This window comes from Rhizophagus irregularis, chromosome 1, assembly GCF_026210795.1.
Source record: "Rhizophagus irregularis chromosome 1, complete sequence".
Lineage (NCBI taxonomy): Eukaryota > Fungi > Glomeromycota > Glomeromycetes > Glomerales > Glomeraceae > Rhizophagus > Rhizophagus irregularis.
Genome location: NC_089429.1, coordinates 6,301,351 through 6,320,523, shown reverse-complemented (window position 1 = coordinate 6,320,523; position 19,173 = coordinate 6,301,351). Strand labels below are relative to the sequence as shown.

At 26.0% G+C, this 19,173-nt stretch overlaps 3 protein-coding genes across 3 annotated transcripts; all 3 read left to right on the top strand.

Moving 5' to 3' along the window:
- Window positions 1-3,346: 3,346 nt before the first annotated feature.
- Window positions 3,347-4,792, top strand: OCT59_001310 (uncharacterized protein; the record flags this gene model as incomplete). Its single annotated transcript, XM_066139471.1, has 1 exon — window positions 3,347-4,792. One exon carries the CDS (start codon window positions 3,347-3,349, stop codon window positions 4,790-4,792), a length of 1,446 nt encoding a protein of 481 aa, XP_065988871.1.
- Window positions 4,793-10,117: 5,325 nt separating this feature from the next.
- On the top strand, window positions 10,118-11,641 carry OCT59_001309 (uncharacterized protein; the record flags this gene model as incomplete). The annotated part of the gene is made up of 2 exons (XM_066139470.1): window positions 10,118-10,380; window positions 10,486-11,641. The coding sequence occupies 2 exons, from the start codon at window positions 10,118-10,120 to the stop codon at window positions 11,639-11,641; spliced, it is 1,419 nt and encodes a 472-aa protein (XP_065988870.1).
- Window positions 11,642-17,476: 5,835 nt separating this feature from the next.
- Window positions 17,477-18,368, top strand: OCT59_001308 (uncharacterized protein; the record flags this gene model as incomplete). Its single annotated transcript, XM_025316161.2, has 1 exon — window positions 17,477-18,368. One exon carries the CDS (start codon window positions 17,477-17,479, stop codon window positions 18,038-18,040), a length of 564 nt encoding a protein of 187 aa, XP_025181308.2. The 3' UTR covers window positions 18,041-18,368.
- Between the last annotated feature and the right edge of the window lie 805 nt (window positions 18,369-19,173).

The following is a 19,173-nucleotide window of genomic DNA, read 5'->3' as shown; positions in this document are numbered from 1 at the left end:
TTTTTTTTATCATAAGATTTTCTTTTTTTTTGACATATACCTTTATCATAACAGGAAAGATTTTTTTTTGATAAAAATAATTTTGTCAGAAATTTTTTTAACAAGTGAGATTTTTTTTTTGATAGAGAATTTCGTTAAGAATTTTTTTTTTAATAGGAGGGAATTTTCCTTGATAAAGAATTTCTTTTGGGAATTTTTTTTAATAGATGAAAGTATTTTTTGACGGAGAATTTTATTAGAGAATTTTTTTTTAATAGGGGATTGTTTTTGATAGAAGATATTATTAAAGAATTTTTCTTTAATAGGAAGATAAATAATTTCGCTGAGAATTTTTTTTTTGATAGAAATTTTAATAGGGAAAATGTTTTTTGACGGAAGATTTTCATCTTTAATTGGGAATATTTTTTTGATTGAGAATTTTATTAGAGAATTGTTGGTTGAAAAGTTTTTTTATTTTTTTGATGGAAAATTTTGTTAGAAGTCTTAATAGAAAATTTTATTGAAAAATAGTTATTTTTTAATAAGGGAATCGAGAATTTTTTTGCATGAATTCATTGAGGTCTCTTTTTTATAAAAATTGATTGAAAATTTATTGGAAAATTTTTTATTAAATTTTACAATTTTAATAAATTTTTATTTTTTTTAAAAAAATAGTGGTTTGCTAGTAGTTAAAGCTCCCCATAAGCTAGCACGAGCTGAGCCAGGGCATAAATTAAGAGAGCTGAGTCCGCAATGAACTGAGCCACGGCAAATATTAGCTCAAGCTTTTTGAGCCAAGCCGAGCCATGATAAATCCTGGCTCACTTAAGTTTTGCCTCAAAAAAAAGAGAGAAATGGCGTTAATGATGTTTTATAACACCATTACACAGCCACACACTCACCAAACAACACCTACCGCATATTCCATAGCCGGAAACCTAAACCTAAAAAAATAAAAGAAAATTGGCGTTAGTATTGTTTCAAATGCTATTATACAACCACACACTTCTAAAACTATACCAACCCATGTGCGGCAATTCTTGCTGATTATAAAGAAGGTGAAGATGCTCCAGATTTATATTCAAAAAATCCTCGTGAGAGGGTTAAGGTTAATTATTCCACTAGCCGGAAACCTGAAAAATAAAAAAATAATGCGTTAGTGGGTTCCATAACGCAATTTCATAACCATACTATCCATACATTACATTACTTACCGAGGAAAGGCCGAAGAACTAAAAAATAAAAAAAAATTGCGTAGTGTTGTTCCATAATGCAATTTCATAACAATACTGTCCATACATTACACTTCTTACCGTATAACTCCAAGGAAAGGACAAAATAAAAAAAATGCGTCGGTGTTATTTCATAATGCAATTCATAACCATAGATTAAACTACTTACCGCATAACTCCAATGAAAGGCTGTTCTTGCTTCATTTCGATGGCTCTCCCATTTCCGTCATCTTTTTAAATAATAATGATGAATAAATTATTATTTAAAAAAAGATCGGTAAAAAAAAAATTTTTTTTTTATATAAAAATTGACTGATCGAATCGGTAAACTGTTGTACCCGTGATAAATCACGTTGCCACCTTAGTCTTAACAAATAATATTTTATTAGTAATGCAAATAAATATAATAATATGCTTGTTTTAATACAACTAAATATCAAAAATTAATTCCCAAAATTCGTATCCTAATTTCATCAAGTCAAATATTACTCCTTTTATAATCCTCTTCATTGAAGTATAAACTACCTATCATTGGTTCCTGATATTTAATTATTCAAATACTATTCAAATCATGTATTCCCAAAATCTGAATATAAACAAATACACAAATCCCAAATTATTTAGTTTAACGTTTAACGTCCTTTCGGATGTTACATTTGTAACATTCCACAATTTTAAATCACAAAAAATTTTATACACTATAAAACTGCGCCCACATTAATAAATTCACTCTGGCATTACAGCGTAAATCAGAATATCGGTAAGTCATATGACCGACACGAAACCGTAGTAACTAGTAACCAATCTGAATCATTAATTTTTATTTTATTACTTTGTAGGCGAGCCAGCTCGAGCTTTTGCGAGCTATGCACACTTAGGCTAATTTTTTTGAAAGGTTTACCATACAATTACATCAATTTCCTTTTTTGATAGCAATGACTTTATATTATGTATTATAAAACTTTTACTTTGTTATTAATTAAGCATACATCATAAGATAAAATACATTATAGCGTACAATAATAATATGTTTAATGTATAGTAAAATAAAAATAAAATACATATATCATACAGTATATTAAATTTATCAATAAGCTTGATTTGTACATTTTATTAGAACAAAAAAATTATATTCAAAGTTCTATAGTACATTTAATAGTTACAAAAAGAAATTGAACAGATAAAGTAAGGAAATCAGGCTGAATCAGAAGAATCTTTGAAGCCCGCCTAATAAACGAAGTAAAAAAAGCTTGTGGTATCAACCACTCGAGTAACACGTTTTAATGGTAGAACTAGTAATTTTTTAGTATTTCTTTTTTCGTTTATTAATAATTAAAAGATTTCTAATTTTGTATTACATTTACTAGGATAATATGCAATTAATTTGAGTAACGTCGGTGTCATTACTTATTTCGTTAAATATAATAGGAATTTAAATGAATTTGCTAGTAATGTAATGAAAATGTTATATTAATGTCATTGAATTGTAATAAAATATTTTTTAAAAATAATAAACAAAATATCACAGTTTAACGGAAAAATAAGTAAGATTTTATTTTATTATATTTTGGTGTGATACAAATGTAAACAACATATAAATGAAGTTTCTATTATCAAAAATGAGGTGGGAACTTAATGGAAACGGGACAAGTTTCCGAGAATATCCAAAATTTACATTTATTTGAAATTTGTGATAAATTTACTGGAAATGGGCCATGTGATCGAAGTTTCACAACTAGAAATTTGTAGTACATGTGCCAACTTCGGATAGTATTGAATATGGCCATTAGCACGTGATTTCTATTAATTTGCGGATTATGCCAAACCCGAAGGACAATAGCAATCACATGACATTTGTCGTAATATTTGTTTTATTAATTTTGTTCTGTGAAACATTATTTACATTATTTGTATCATTTGATCAAGCTTATGGTTGGTACAAAGTAATCAAATTTAACAAATTAGCCGGAGTTTCTGTATTCTATAAATAGTCCGATTTTTTTATCATTTTGGTTTTTTCTTTTGTATTAATTTTCTTTTGTATTAATTTTCTTTTGTATTAATACTTTGGATAATTATCCTTGAAGATACTTCGGTTATATAGAGTTTATTTTATTTTAAACCATATTATTAAAATGTCTAAACTTAACAAAGATATTCTTTTCTTAATATTTGAGGAATTACGAGAAGATTCGAAATCTCTCTTTTCATGTCTAATGGTTAATAGACTTTGGTGTGAAACTGCGATACCAAATTTATGGAGGAATCCCTGGTGCTACAATGGTATTAATTACAGTAACAAAATCTCTTTATTCAGAATCATTTCTCAATACATATTTGGCGATATCAAAGAATTCATAACAAATCAAGAAATCCAATTACCTTCAGGTTCAAATCAATCACTCTTGTTTGATTATTTTTCTTATTGTAGAAGTATCAATATAAATATTATAAAGGAAATAATTTCTATTGGTTCAGATATAGATTATAATCTATTTAATATGCAACAAAAATTTTACTCTCTCTTTATGAAAAAATGTTTAGAATTGAAGTATTTTGATATGAGATCGATTAAACACCAAATATTTCAATTTCCAGAAGCCATGGTTCGATTTGAATTACTTTGTGAATTAAAATGTGATACATCCATTGATCCTTTATACTTTTACGGATTATCACAATTCTGTCAATATTTACAGAGTCTTACCATTGTTTATGTTGACATAAAACCTAATCATGGGATTATTAAGTTAATTGAGGTTCAAAAGAACTTAAAATATTTTCAATGGGATGATGATTTTGATGATGGGTGTTTTACGGATAATAATCCTTACGAAAAAGTTCTTCTCGCGCTAGAAAAAAAAGCTGCAAGTCTCAATTGTTTAAGACTATTTGCCCAATATGTGGAAAATTGTGAACACACTTTACTGCAAGAGGTACTTCCAAAATTTTATAATATAAAAATATTAATAATTGATGGCTATCATTTTTTTAATGAAAAAAAATTGGAAAAATTAAAAATGCAAGTTTATCACCAACTTGAAATTCTTAATATCGAGTGTAATAGGTTAGATGTGATTTCTAGTATAATTGAAAATAGCGGAGCAAGTCTCAAGAAAATTTTGTTCGAACCCTATAATATTGAATATGAATATGATGAATTTAATGAAAATTCTCTAAATTTTATTCGTAAAATTTATGAAAATTGTCCTTCAATTGAATATTTATCAATTGCGTTTTCGCCAACAAAGGCGCATTTTATTGAACTTGAAAAACTACTAGGAGTTTGTAAAAATTTAAAGTCATTATTAATAGTTATATTAGATGATGATGATACTTGCTCTTTGAACAATGGAGAAGAATTATTAAGAGTATTAATTAGGTCAATGCCAACCAATTTAAAAGAAATTAGGTTCAGTCGTAAATTTAAATTTTCTTTAGAAAACTTGGAGGAATTCTTAGAAGAATGGAAAGGCAGGCATGCACTCTCCATGTTTACTACTGGAAATGATATAGATGATGATTGTACAAAAGTGATTAATGAATATAAAAGAGAAGGAGTAATCAAAAACTTTATGTAGATTTTATTGGTTACATTACAAATATTTGTTTCGGTTAGCACTAAAGTCGATCAAAAAATCATTCTGGAACATTAACGACATTCTGTGGAGGATACAACATTGGCCTCAATATTCTCAATATTTAACAACAGTCATGAATTTTTAATGCAGTCTTTTTGAAAGTAATTGCTTTAAATGAATCGATATTAGTCAATAATTCAGATGGTATTATTGCTAGGTAGAGTTTTAAGCTAATAAACTATTTTTTGTATTTATTATATACAAATTTATATTCCTTTACTCATCATTATAATACAGTATGTTGATTGCTAATATACCTAATAATAAGTCCCAATTCTTTAATTAATCTGTACGTTTCTATCAATCCAGTTAAATCACTATCACTACTATCACTTATATTCGATCCAATATACCACATAAGACATAACTACTAACTCGTTGATTGTAAATAATGCTTACAAAAACTAACATAATTAAATAAAATTTTTGCACGGGTTTTGTATACAGCTTAGTTCTTTATATTATTATTTAATAGATCCGCATGATAAATGTGAATGATTACATCTCAGAAAATTCACTTTTTACACAAACATTTCTCGAGATCTTTCCATAAAATTGGAATAATAATCTCACCAAGTTCTATTAACTAGTAAAAGGCAAGAATGAAAAATCTAATACCATTATGGAACCCTCTGAATATCAAGTAAAAGGTATCTGGACTTTTTGTCGAAAGGATGTTTCGCCGAAGGGATATTTCGCCAAAGAGGCGCTTCGCTAAATTCCATTTCGCCAAAGCTTTTTATTAAGTACATAAAGAAATCTTTTCTAGAAAAATTTTTGAATTAGATGATTTTTATTGGATTTTTTTTTTAGTACTTACTTCTTCGTGAATAAATGTTTTTAGGAAAATAAAGTTATTTATTTCTTGCTTGCTTGAATGTTAAAGTGATAATGTCCTGGAAAAAAGACCTCTAAAAATAATCTTAATTTTCATTACATGATGAATATTTTTTATAAAAATATTAATCGCTACCATTTTCGGGGGAATGGAATTTGAAGAAATGGATGATTCAGAAAAATGGATTCGATAAAATGCACTTTTGGTGAAACGTCCTTTCGGTGAAACATCCCCTTGCTTCGGTGAAACATTCCTTCAGCGAAATGTACCATAACTCAAATAAAGAACATCACTGACTTTTTAAATTTGGCTACTATAAAATAATAGTTATTTTTAGCTGAAAGAGTATTCAAATGAATTGTTTTTTTTGTTTGTGACATATTCACGTTGTGCCTGTGGATAGTTGACTACGCAATAGTAGTTACGCAATTCTTAATCATAGTATAGTAAGGCACAAAAAAATCTAGCCGCAAATGTTGCAAAATTACAAAGAATTCTTTTTTTTTGGTAAATGTGAACTAGCAGCTAAATTTTAAGAAAGATAATTGATCATTATTATAAAATAATAGTTTTATTATGTAAAATGCATATGAATTACTGTGAAATTTTTCTTTGTATTTTTATTCCATTTAACAAATTTTTAACTAAAATTTCTGATAGATTTTTTTGTGACTTACTGCATTATTGAGCGAGCAATCAGTGGATCTTTGGCATAAGCCTGGGACTTGCGGTCAAATTTTGCAGAAAATTACGGTACTTGTAATATAATTTGATTTTATTTTATTGTTAATAATTGTACGCACTTTTAACCTTTAACCTAAAATAATAATAATAATAAATAATAATAAATGTTCTAATTAAACAGAGATTTTCTTTATTTAATATTTTTCAAAGAGTTACATAATGATAAAAATACTCTCCCTATAAAAAAATCGGGATACGTTTTTTATAAAGTTTTTATACGATTTTTTTTCCTTAGAAATAACGTATCATAATAGGATACGGAAAAATGCACAATTCCGTATCACTAAAAATATGGTTTGGATACGGAATTTGCACGGAATTCATATGGAATTTACATGATTTGATCACTGATTTTATCACGAAATTTATACGATTTGGTCACTGAATTTACTATTTGTATTACAGTTTACTATAATATATTTACATAAATCTAATTTTACTTTATTAAATTAAATAAAAAATAAAAAATAAACAAAATACAAATACATTATGAAAATTCCCTCCTTATTAAAACCACCTATTGCAACCAAAATTATCTATAAGTTCAGGTTCATTTGGAGTCAAACAACCTAAAAAAAAAACAAAAAAAAGAAACATAAGAACGTCTAACTTAATTGGAAACAAAACCCCCCTTCATATAGTATCTGCAATCGTCCAAGTCACCAAAGGTCAGCATTCCTACAAAAAAAGAAAGAGAACTCCAGAATGTCTGACCTACATAAATGAAAAGAATTATGAAGCATCTGATGAAAAAGAAACCAAAACAACAAAATAAATCCAAAACTGACCTACAAAAAAAGAAGACTCTGAAGCAACAAAACTGAAACAACCTACAAAAAGAAAAGAATCTGAACCCAACTTACAAAAAAAAAAAAAAGAAAATTTGAACTGACCTAAAAAAAGAAAAAAATCCTAAACAATCCTACAAAAAGGAAAGGACTCCCAAACTGATCTACAAAAAAGAAAAAAGAAACTGAATCTTCTCACAAAAAAAAATCTGCTGGCCTATGAAATAAAAAAAGGGATATACAGTATATAAATAAAAAAGAAAGGGGAATAAAGAATAAATCAAAAAAAAATATTTTTTTAAAAAGAGGGTAACGAAGTTAGGAAAGTTAAAAAAAAAATTTTTTTTTTAAAGGGAGGACGTCAAAGTTAGAAAAATAAAAAATTTTTATAAAGAGGAAATAGAAATAGAAAGAAGAAATTTTTTTTAAAAAAAAAGAAGTGTGGGAATAGTGGGAATAAAAGAATAAAATCAAAAAAAAATTTTTTTTTTTAAGGGAGTGACGAAAAAAAAATTTTTTTTTAAAGGAGAGTGATGAAAAAAAAAATTTTAAAGTGAGGTACGAAAAAAAAATTTTTTTTTAATAGGGGGGGTGACGAAAAAAGAAGAAAAATTTAGAAAAAATAACAAAAATAAGACAAGAGAAAAGAGAAGGAAGGGAAAGACAGAAAGATCAAACTCATCAAAGTAAGGGTTTATATAAAAAACAAAAAACGTATCATAACAAAACAATAAACAATCACGTGATCTCGTGTTATGATACGAGATTTTTGTAAAATTATTTTCTAAAAATATTAAGTTTAAAAATTCCGTATACATTCCGTATGATTAATTTTTTCCGTATACATTAGTTTTTTTAAAAAATGTTCAAAAATGAATTGCTTATTAAATATACGGAATTTGTATACGGAAACTATAGAAACGTACATAAAATGTATACAAAACGTATCCTTTCCGTATACATATTTCTTATAGGGTCTTCATTATTGCCTTTTAGTTAATAAAAAATATGTAAAAAAACTCAGTGTGAGATTACTATTCCAATTCTGTGGAGAAATCCTTGGAAATATTAAATTACTCAAAAGGAAAATTCCTACTAGATGTAATTATTTCACAAATAATATGAACAGTCAAGGTGTTGATTTTACAATTAATTAATACAAAAAACCTTTATTTAATTATGTTAATTTTTGTAAACATTTAAATTTTAAATGTAACCAAAGAGTTAGTTGGAGTGTTGATTGCTTAAAATGAAATTACTCGTCTTTTTATTAATGAAAAATACAAAATTTACTAAGCATTGCTTTTCAATTATTGATGTTATACGAATATAAAGAAATTTTCAAATCAGTTAAATCAGTTAAAGAATTGGAACTTATTATTAATAAGAATGGTAACAATGATGGAGTTACTAGACTAATTAAAACTCAGGAATTCTTCAGTTATTCTACTATAGATAATGCTCTTGAAAATTGTTAATTAAATATGCAATTAATATATAACTTGCCACATATTTTCTATCATATTTATTAATTTAAAAGTTTAGAATTACTGAATTAGATGGATACAAAATGTCCAAAAACTTAAATATCTTAAGTTAGAAATTAAAATTAATTAATTGTCAATATATGGATTATTTATTATTAGAATTTCTGGTCATCGTTGGAATACTAGTAAGTGTTTAGAAATATTAGCAAGATCATCACCAATTGGTTTGTTTATTTAACTTATATGGGATGCTTAAAACTATTTTTTGATAACTGGAATGTTAAATATCCAATTCAAATACATAGTAAATTCAAATTATGCTAACGCACAATTTTTTTCAATAAAAGTTAAACTTCTAAAGTTGATCACTTCGCAACCTAGATTTAAACATACTTTTTAAGAGTATTTAATTAATAAAATTATATAACATAACTGTGTGAATACCTGGATATTACATAATTTCTGATAAATATTGCGTAATTTATATAATATATACCACCTATAATATCTTAATGCGTACTTTCTATTGCCGTCCGTCCAGTACGTGGCGATGTACAATAATCAAATAAAACATCTAAGCAACAATTCAGGCTTATAATAATTCCCGTTTCCTAGTTATAGACTGTAAAATATATAAATATCACCGTATATAAATATCACTTAAACGCACTTTTCAACCATAAAGCAGAATCTCATATTGTTATTACTATTAAATCTTGAATAATCATGCATTTTATCAAAAATAATAATAATGACAAATTAATTCCCTATAAAAAACGAATTGTATTATTATAAATTTGTTGTTCATGTGTTATAACAAATGTTTAAAAAAGCACCATTTTGTTTAGTTTTCGTTTTTTTATAATAAGACATAAATCGGACAAAATGGTGCTTTTTTAGACATTTATTACTCATGAAAAACAAATTCAACACATTTCGTTTTTATAGGGATTGCAGTCGTCCTTTTTATACCACAAAAAAAGAAAAATAAATTTTAGACGTCCTTTACCTGGTTTTTAATAAAATTTGGTGTAAAATTCCTATAGAGAAATCCTTGGAAATAAAGGTCTGCATTGACCTAGTCTATTTTACAACCCGGTCCGGTCCGGCCCGGACCCGGACTATTATTATATCATTTTGTTGTAAAAACAAAAAAATCGGCCAACTTAATCTTTGCAGGTTTAATTTCAGCCGGAATTGGATTTTGGCCAGAATTACGAAAAGCTGGGTTTAACGAAAATCATGTGCCGGTCCGGACCCAGACTCGCCCAGCTCGGGTGAATTTTGAATTAATAATCATGTGATTAACCTTATTTTTGGGGCCGAAATTTACCCGATAAATCATATTTATTATGGCTTAGCGGCCTTAGCGCCCACAGTTCAACTTTATTTCTCGAAAGTACTAATAATGTATGATAATAAATTTTTACCAAAATTATCTGAAAATTTTCTTGAAATTTTAAATGATGGTGAATTTTATGATACAACTATTGAAGTTGGTAATGACCCTTACGTAAAAATTTTTCGTACCCATATGGTCATTTTGAATTATCGTTCCTCTTATTTGCGTAGAATCTTATCAATTACTAACGTTAATAGAAATAATGATGGAAGTTTGACACATATTAAATTACCAAATATTTCACCGGGAATTTTTCAAATAATCTTAAGGTGAGAATTGAAGTAAAAAAATTTAGCGATTTTTTTTTTAAAAAAAAAAATATTTAAAAATTTTACGAATATATTCAAATTTTTCGTTTAATATTTTCGTTTTAGATATATCTATGGGGGAAGAGTCTCTTTAGAAGAATATGATACTTCGGATATAATTGAAATTTTGGTTGCATCCAGAGAACTTGGTCTTAATGAACTAATCTCTCATTTACAATCATTTTTAATCGAAAATAAAAAAAATTGGATGGAACAAAATTTTAACTTGATATATAAAACAAGTTTTGAGAATGATTCTTTCTTGGAATTACAAAATTTTTGTACAGAATTAATATCTAAAGAACCAGAAAAAATTTTTAATTCAATTAACTTTATTTCGCTTTCAGAAAAATTTTTGATTTCTCTTATTCAACATAATAATATTAAAAAGAATGTTATTCAAGTTTGGGAACATGTGCTTAAATGGGGTATCGCTCAAAATCCTAGACTTCCTTCAGTTCTTTCTAGTTATTCAAAAGAAGATTTTATTACTTTAGAAAATACTTTACATCATTTTATTCCTTTTATTAATTTCTTTAGTTTAACTTCTAAAGAATATTTAGATAATGTATATCCGTATAAAAAAATTATACCAAAAGATTTGCGTAAAAATTTATTTAAATATTTTATAGAACAGTCAAGTAATAACCCAGAACCAATGATAATAATCAAAGAGACTAGTTCAAAAAGTATTGATTCAAAAATCATTACAATCCGACATGCTGAATTAATATCGAAATGGATTGATAAATTAGAAATCACTGACAAGATGAAAAATTCGTATGAATTTAAGTTGATTCTTCGTGGATCTCGTGATGGTTTCTCGCCTAGTAAATTCCATGAGATTTGTGATAATCAATTTCGTACCATAACAATTATTAAAGTGAAAGATAGCAACGAAATCCTTGGTGGATATAATCCGATCGAATGGAAATCTAATCTTGCAATTGGCGACATGATAGATAGTTTTTTATTCTCTTTTATTAAGATTGAGGAAAATATTGAAGATTATATTTTAAGCCGACCAAAAGAAGAAAAAAATGTTATAGAAAATGACTCTTTCTCGGGACCAGTATTTGGTAATCGTGACCTTGAATTGTATGGAGAAAGTTACATGCAGGGTTGTTGTCATCCTGGAGATTATGACACATTAATTAGAAAAACCGAAGGGTTTTTTTCTGTAGAAGAATATGAAGTATTTCAAATCAAAAAGATTGATTAATATTTCTAATGATTAAAGGTGCCAATATATATATTCTGTATGATTATATATATATATATATTTCTTGTTAATAAAGAGAGGTATTATAAAAAAAAAATTTATTATTATAAAAAAAAATTACATGCAAATAAACAAATAAATTTAATTATAATTCACTATTAAGAATTTGATTTTTATATAGCTTATGTACTAGCTTTTTTAATATCCTATTTTTATAATTATTTTTATATAAAATTAGAGTTTGTTTATATATTGAGAAAAATTAAAAGAATTAAATTTATTTACTCTAATAAAAAAATTTTTTTTAAAAAAAAAAAATTACATTCAATTCAAATTATTTATATTTTACATACATTCAGTAATAGATTCAATAGGCGTGATATAATTACCGGTGAAGTTTAACGAATTAATATCTGATATAGGTCGGGATAAATCTGGTGTCACTTTTGATCAGAACGACGGGTCATAGTAGTCACATGTGATATATATATTATGAAATGTACATCAAATGGTAGAACCCTATCTATACACATACCTAAACAATCTAAAATTAAATCCATAACAAAAACAAAAAAAAAAATTTATGACTATATTATTTTTGTTTTTGGAGAATTACACCAAAAGAATCCATGTTTTTCATATTGCAATAATATTATTTGCAGAAGAACAAAATTTGATCTAACAATAAAGTATTCCCTTCAGTGAAGTTGAGTCCCTTTTGATTTCACCTATTAAATGCTACTTGAGTACTCATCGAAAGGTAAATTCTTTGCTTTTTCAATTTGCTTTCTATAATCATTTATACTCCAACTGTTTTATCTTCACCTTCCTGAAAATTTTTTATTTGCTGTAATATACAATATTTAGGATTACTTAGTATATAATAAGGCACTTAAGTATTAAATTATCGCTGATCTTGTCAAAATTTTTGCTTTTATACTTTTTGTTTTTTAGATCCAGAGGCTGAAGGCTGGTCTTCTATTTCAAAGTAAACTTTTTTGAAGGTATTTTTAAAATATTTCTCTTTTGTTATCTTTTTAAATGAAACGTTAACTAGCATTTGCTTCTTTTGTAGTTTTACGGCTTTCTGGACAGTTTCTGTACAGAATTTCAAAGGTAAACATCAAAATTAATTTTTTTTATTCATTTTAATTAATTTATTTTTTTATTTTAATATATATTTTAACTAAACTTAGCTAATGTCTTTGTGTATTTGTCTTTTTATAAGTGCCAGGAAAATATGAGCTCTAGATAAGATATAATCTTTGGAATTTCATTCAAAATTTTAAACTACATACTCCTGCTTTTTAGCTAACCAATAATCCAAATTCAATAAGTTTATACTATTAAATTTATAGATGAATCTAATGGTAATAATTTTATTGTTCTAGTTTTAATATTTGCTGAAATATAATACAGAATAATTTTTTAATAAAAATAAAGATGTTTAGAATTCTATCAGACAATATTTGAACTATATTTTAAATAATTACTACTAGATTATAATAAATAATAATTAAACTAAAATTTGGTGTTATATGTTCACCCAAAAAAATTGAAAGATGGAATTGACTTACAAGGAACACTTTGAATCACCAAAACAAGCCTGTCCTCACGCAAACTCCTGGAAAAGATTTGGAACAAATACATCATGTATGGACGAAATACGAACATAGACATATAGGCTATATTTCCCACCTTGACACATCTTTCCGCTTACCAGCAGATCTTAAACAGACAAGACTGTGCAAAGCGTAACAAAAAGAAAAAGTCTTTACCTTCTATACCGTCTGGTACTCCAGGTGATTCTCGAGTGTATTATAAACACACCTACAATATTAACCTTTTTGATTATAAGATTATGACGTCAGTTCAATCCCACAATACAGTTATGCATATGGAGTTGCTATGTCTTTTTACGAACAACACCACGTACCTAGACATACTTTTATTGAAGACGTTACACATAACATCACTAATGTGAGTTACTATATCTCTCAGAAAGACCAAGAAATTATTAACAATCCTACCATATTTTTATGACAGACTCCTCCGTCTAATCAGAAACTATTACTAGTACTATAAGTGACAACTCTTACGTATCTGCTGTTTGAAACAGCAGCACCAACTGTTACCTACCCACCGACTCTGGTCCACGATTAGGATACTCTACCATCACACAAAACAACAATGACGGACCTTCTCAGAATAAAACATACTATACATGGCAGGATTTACATACTGTATTGCATCGATTGATTGATGAAAGAAAAATACGAATATATGATTAGATAGAATGTTTCTATTTTGGTTTATTACTCTATTCTGTTCGCTTTTCGTTATATTGTCCTTTTTGCCTTTATACCTAAGTGCGTAGTGGGTGGGTAGGTTTGTTCGTGCCCTCCACCGATCTGTTTATTTCGACAGGGTGGCGTTGTCTTAAATGGCAGTTTTGTTTATGATTCTTTTAGAATTACTTCTGGCCCACGAATAGTAATTTTTATCGTGAACGTATTCAGTATTCACGTGGATTAAAAAAAATAAATGGCAAGAAATAATAATTATAAATATTAATGAAAAATCAAAATATATATTTAATAAAAAAATATAAAATTAATAATAAATTTTTATTCATGTATAATCTTTATTTATGTATAAGGTATTTAAAATTTTAAATAGTAGTTTTTCAAAAAATGTTTTTATGCCAATTATTTAATATAACTAATGAAAAAAAGGAAAACTCTTTAAAAAAGTATATGTTAACATTAATTTGGTATTTTTTGATTCCATTTTTAACTTTAATTTTTAACATTTTTTTTTTAATTTTAATATTTTCTTAATTTCATTGATAAATTTCTTATTATATAATCTGAAATTATTAAAATAAAACAAATAAAACAAAGAAAAAATACTAAAAAGAATTAAAATTAAAGAAATAAGAAATACCAAGACTGAAAACTAATAATGAATTTAAAAAAAATAATTATCAAGATAAAATTGACAAAATTAAATAGTATGCTAATATAGATCAAAAAGAATATTAATTATATTAATTAAACAAAGAAAATACAGTACTATAAAATAAATAAAATAAAACTAAGAATAAAATTAAAAAAAAAATAAAAGTTCTTTAAAATTGTAAAATTCAATAAAAAATTTTCCAATATATTTTCAATCAATTTTTTATAAAAAAAAAGATCTCTAATGAAATTCTTAAGGGTATCGATTGAAATTTTTTTTTTAATAAAGATTTCTAAACAAAATTCTCCATCAAAAATAAAAAAAATTTTCAACAAACAATTCTCTAATGAAATTCTCAATCAAAAAAAATATCCCCGATTAAAGAAAAATTTCTAACAAAAATCTTCCATCAAAAAAAATATTTTCCTTATTAAAAAAAAATTCTTTAATGAAGTTCTCTATCAAAAACAATCCCCTATTAAAAAAATTCTCTAATAAAATTCTCCGTCAAAAAATACTTTCACCTATTAAAAAAAATCCCAAAAGAAATTTTTTATCAAGGAAAACTCCCTCCTATTAAAAAAAAAATTCTTTTTCTAATGAAATTATCCATCAAATAAAAAAATCTTCCCTATTAAAAAATTCTCCAAAGAATTTTCTACAAAAAAAAAATAAATAAATTAATAAAAAATCTCTCCTGTTAAAAAAATTGTTCCAACAAATTAGGTATATGTCAAAAAAAAAAATATGATAAATAAAATTCTCCAATGAAATTTCTATCAAATAAAATTTTTTAACGAAAATATCATAACGATAAAAAAAATATTCTTCGTGTAAAATATAAAAAAAAAAAAATTTTAAAAACTACGCTAAACTTAAAAAACATGTGATCGACAAAATGTCAACCCTGTACGGCTGTACGTGCTGACAAAAAAACTAATTTATGACAAGGATTAATCAAACAAAGTTGGATAAAAAACATCAAGCACAGACGGACAAAAATATCAAGCACAGATGGATAAAAACATCAAGCACGGGAGATAAAACATCAAAGCACGGGCTAATTAATTTTTTTTTAATTTCAGTAACAAAATAAGCAACGATCAGCAATTCGGTATTAATGTTATATTTACCGATCAAATGAACCATAATAATACAGATTAAAGATCAAATATTTCCGACCGCCCGGTACACAATTCATAAACGTTACAGAATTTTTTTAATTATATAGACTAAAAAAGATTTGAATTCACGAATGAAAAATGAAATTAATTTAGGATTAAAAGACAAATCCATTTTTAGATATTCTTAAATTTAGAGTAAATTAAAATAGTAAAAGGAAGTACTAATAATAAAGAAGTATTGTAAGTATTGTCTTAGTAAATCATGCTATTTAAGATATTCGAAGATCATACAATGACAAATCAAAAATTATCCTTTTTTAGCACATGTTTAATTGCCGATCTGTCTAAAATCGGCAGTTTTTCGGGGGTTAATTAAAGGTTAAATTTAGCACAATTGTGAGAAAACTACATAATACTAGGGAAGGGAATAACCCATTATATAAAATAAAAATCATATGATATATGTAAAAAAAAACCAAGGAAAAATAATATGTTAAAATAATTATAACTTTACTAAGGAAAAAAATGACTTTGCATTGTACGCGCGTTAGATTTTACTCGCTATATGTATTTTATACAGCTTAGACGGATCGGCAATTAAATAAAATTTCCCTAATAAAAAATCAATCGATTGATATATTAGCGTTAGGTATAGTTTTGTAATAAAAATATTATAAAATATATAATATATTTTTTTCTTTAAAATTCTTTTTTGTGTAACCGTCCCTTTTTTTAACAATAATTAAAAAAATCACATATACTTTAATTAATCTTGCATTCATCGAACATAAAGGCTAACATTTTTTCCTAACTGTTTCATGACTATGAATTAGATGTTAATTGAAATATTTATCAATGGACGTTTAGTTCTGATATTATTATAAGTATAATTATATAGATAATAATAAAATACTTATAAATTATTTTTCTTTTTTTAAATAAATTCTTTGTAATAGGAATTAAAATATAATAATATTGTCGTAAAAATTTTATCCGTATAATTATTTCCATAATTAGAGATTGAATATACAATAAAGTTCAATTTTTAGAACTCTAAAATTAGTACCTACAAAGAAAATTTTTATAATTAAAACGTTTTGTTAATTTATTTCCATTGCTAAAGAAAAGAATAAATATTTTGTCAATCAATTCAATTCCCGTTACGAAATTAAAAGTCCCGTGATAATTATCACACCAAAATCTATTTTTAAAATTGGATCAACAACAATTTGTCGGAATTCTAGAAATGCAACTATTATTCCGTTTCACATGTTTGTTTTTTTTTTAAGTTGAAAATTTTCGATTTCGATCGTTTCATATATGTGATACCGATTATCTGCATAACACAAATAATAATTAAAAACGAATATAAATAAAAAAAACAAAGTTTTTATATTTGTATTATAACTTTTCTAGAATGAAAAAAATTTTTTAATTGTTTAAATTAATATACAAATTAATCAAAAATAACGCGCTGAAACTTTGAAGGGGAAAATACATACTAAATACGCGCCGGAACTTTGAAGGAAAAAAATTCTTGAGCACTACACAATGCAAACAAATCAAATTGGCTAACAGATTGTCTTCTGAAAAGATATTTAAATCCCTAAAAATTTCTGACTTTGAAGAAACAAAATATTCACTGATCTCTATTTTAAAAATAATAGAATTCAAATTTACTTATTAAAAACTGTTCTCTAATACGACAAAAAAAACTTTCAAAGAAAAATATTTGTTACTAAATCTTACAATGGTTCAATCCAAAATCTCTGGTGCTATCAACTTCGTTCTTGTCTTCACGCTTTTGATTGGACTCGTTGGACGAGTTTCAGCTCATGGTATTCTTCTTAGCCCTACCCCCAGACTTCCATATGGTCAAAATGTTACCGATATAATCGCTAAGGTTTCCAACCCAACCAAGGAATTTCCCTGTGGTATTGCCGGTGATAGTCCAGGCCCAGTTACAACATACAAACCTGGTGAGAAAATTTTAATCGCCTATAATAGAACTATTACTCATGGTGGAGACTGTTTAATGCAATTATCTCGGTATGGTGATAAATATGATAAAGATTTCAAAACTTTCGAGAACTTAGGCCCATGTGGTATGGAAAAAGGCTTATTCACTGCATTTGTTGAAGTACCACACGATGAATGTGATAACAAAGATTGTGTAATGAGATTCAGATGGGATGATGACGCTGGAAACAATTACTTGTATTGCGTCAATGTTAGAATTAAGAAATATCCTGATTGCTGGGATTCAAAGAGAAGAAGATCCATCGGTACAACTAGAAGAGCTTTAAAAAATTAATAATTTTACGTTTTTATTATTTATTATATATATATATATATATATATAAAATGTTCATTTGTAAATTTTTTGAGAAACCTCAGATTAATATAATACTATAAAAGCAATTTTTTTTATTTGTTTTTTGTTAAGGTTTAGGTTGTTTAAAAAGATTTATCTTTCTTATTTTTCTTATTTCGGTTTCTATAAATTGATTCAGTGATGAATCATCGCTAGTGGTAATTTTTCAAAAAAAAAAAAAATAGTTTTTATAAAATAGTTTATTCTTTATTTCATATTTCATGTATTTTATTAATCTAATAAATTGTTCTATTTTAATAATTCTATAAAATCTTACTCGCAACATAAATGATAATGCAAAATTAAACTTCAAGTCTATGAAATATAAATCGAAAATTTGTAACGCAGCACAAACTATGATCACGAATTTAACTTTATAGCGTATTTAATATTTATGATAAATTTAATGATACATTTTTTGAAACTGAAGAACCAGTCAACTAAAAAAATTGTTCTTGATCTATTAGCCTAAACCGTTTATTTATTGATTTTTGATATAACCTCCATCCGCGCTTGATATATTAACGTGTGCCAAAGTTCCGAGATCAAGTATTAATTGATGATTTTGTAAAAGATGATTTCTCTTATTAAATCTATCTTCTTCAGTAATTCGTTCAAAGAATCAAAATCTTAGTATCATTGATCAAACATTTCTTTCAATATTTTGTAATAGGTCTTTTAACGGAATTCTATATCTTCTATATCTTTTACTAATTGAAGTACTTTATTATTATAGTATTAAACTAGGAGTAATTGAAACAATGTGTTTCTTGTTGCTGCACTTTTAGATCCACATAAGAAAAAAACAATATTTTCAAACAATGAGCAAAAGGAATTAGCAAAAGCTAATCTTTGTGAAGTTTATTCTATAAATAATACAGTATTTTTTGGTGGAATGAGTAAACTTGAATTATCTCTTTATGAATATTTTGTATTTTGAAGAATTAAAATATCAATTTTATAAATTAAGTATGCATTTCCAAAACAAAATTTATTAAAAAAAAGAATTATATGTAGGTGATAAAGTTAGCATTGATCATGATTTTAATTTATTAAATCTATCCAAATTTTAA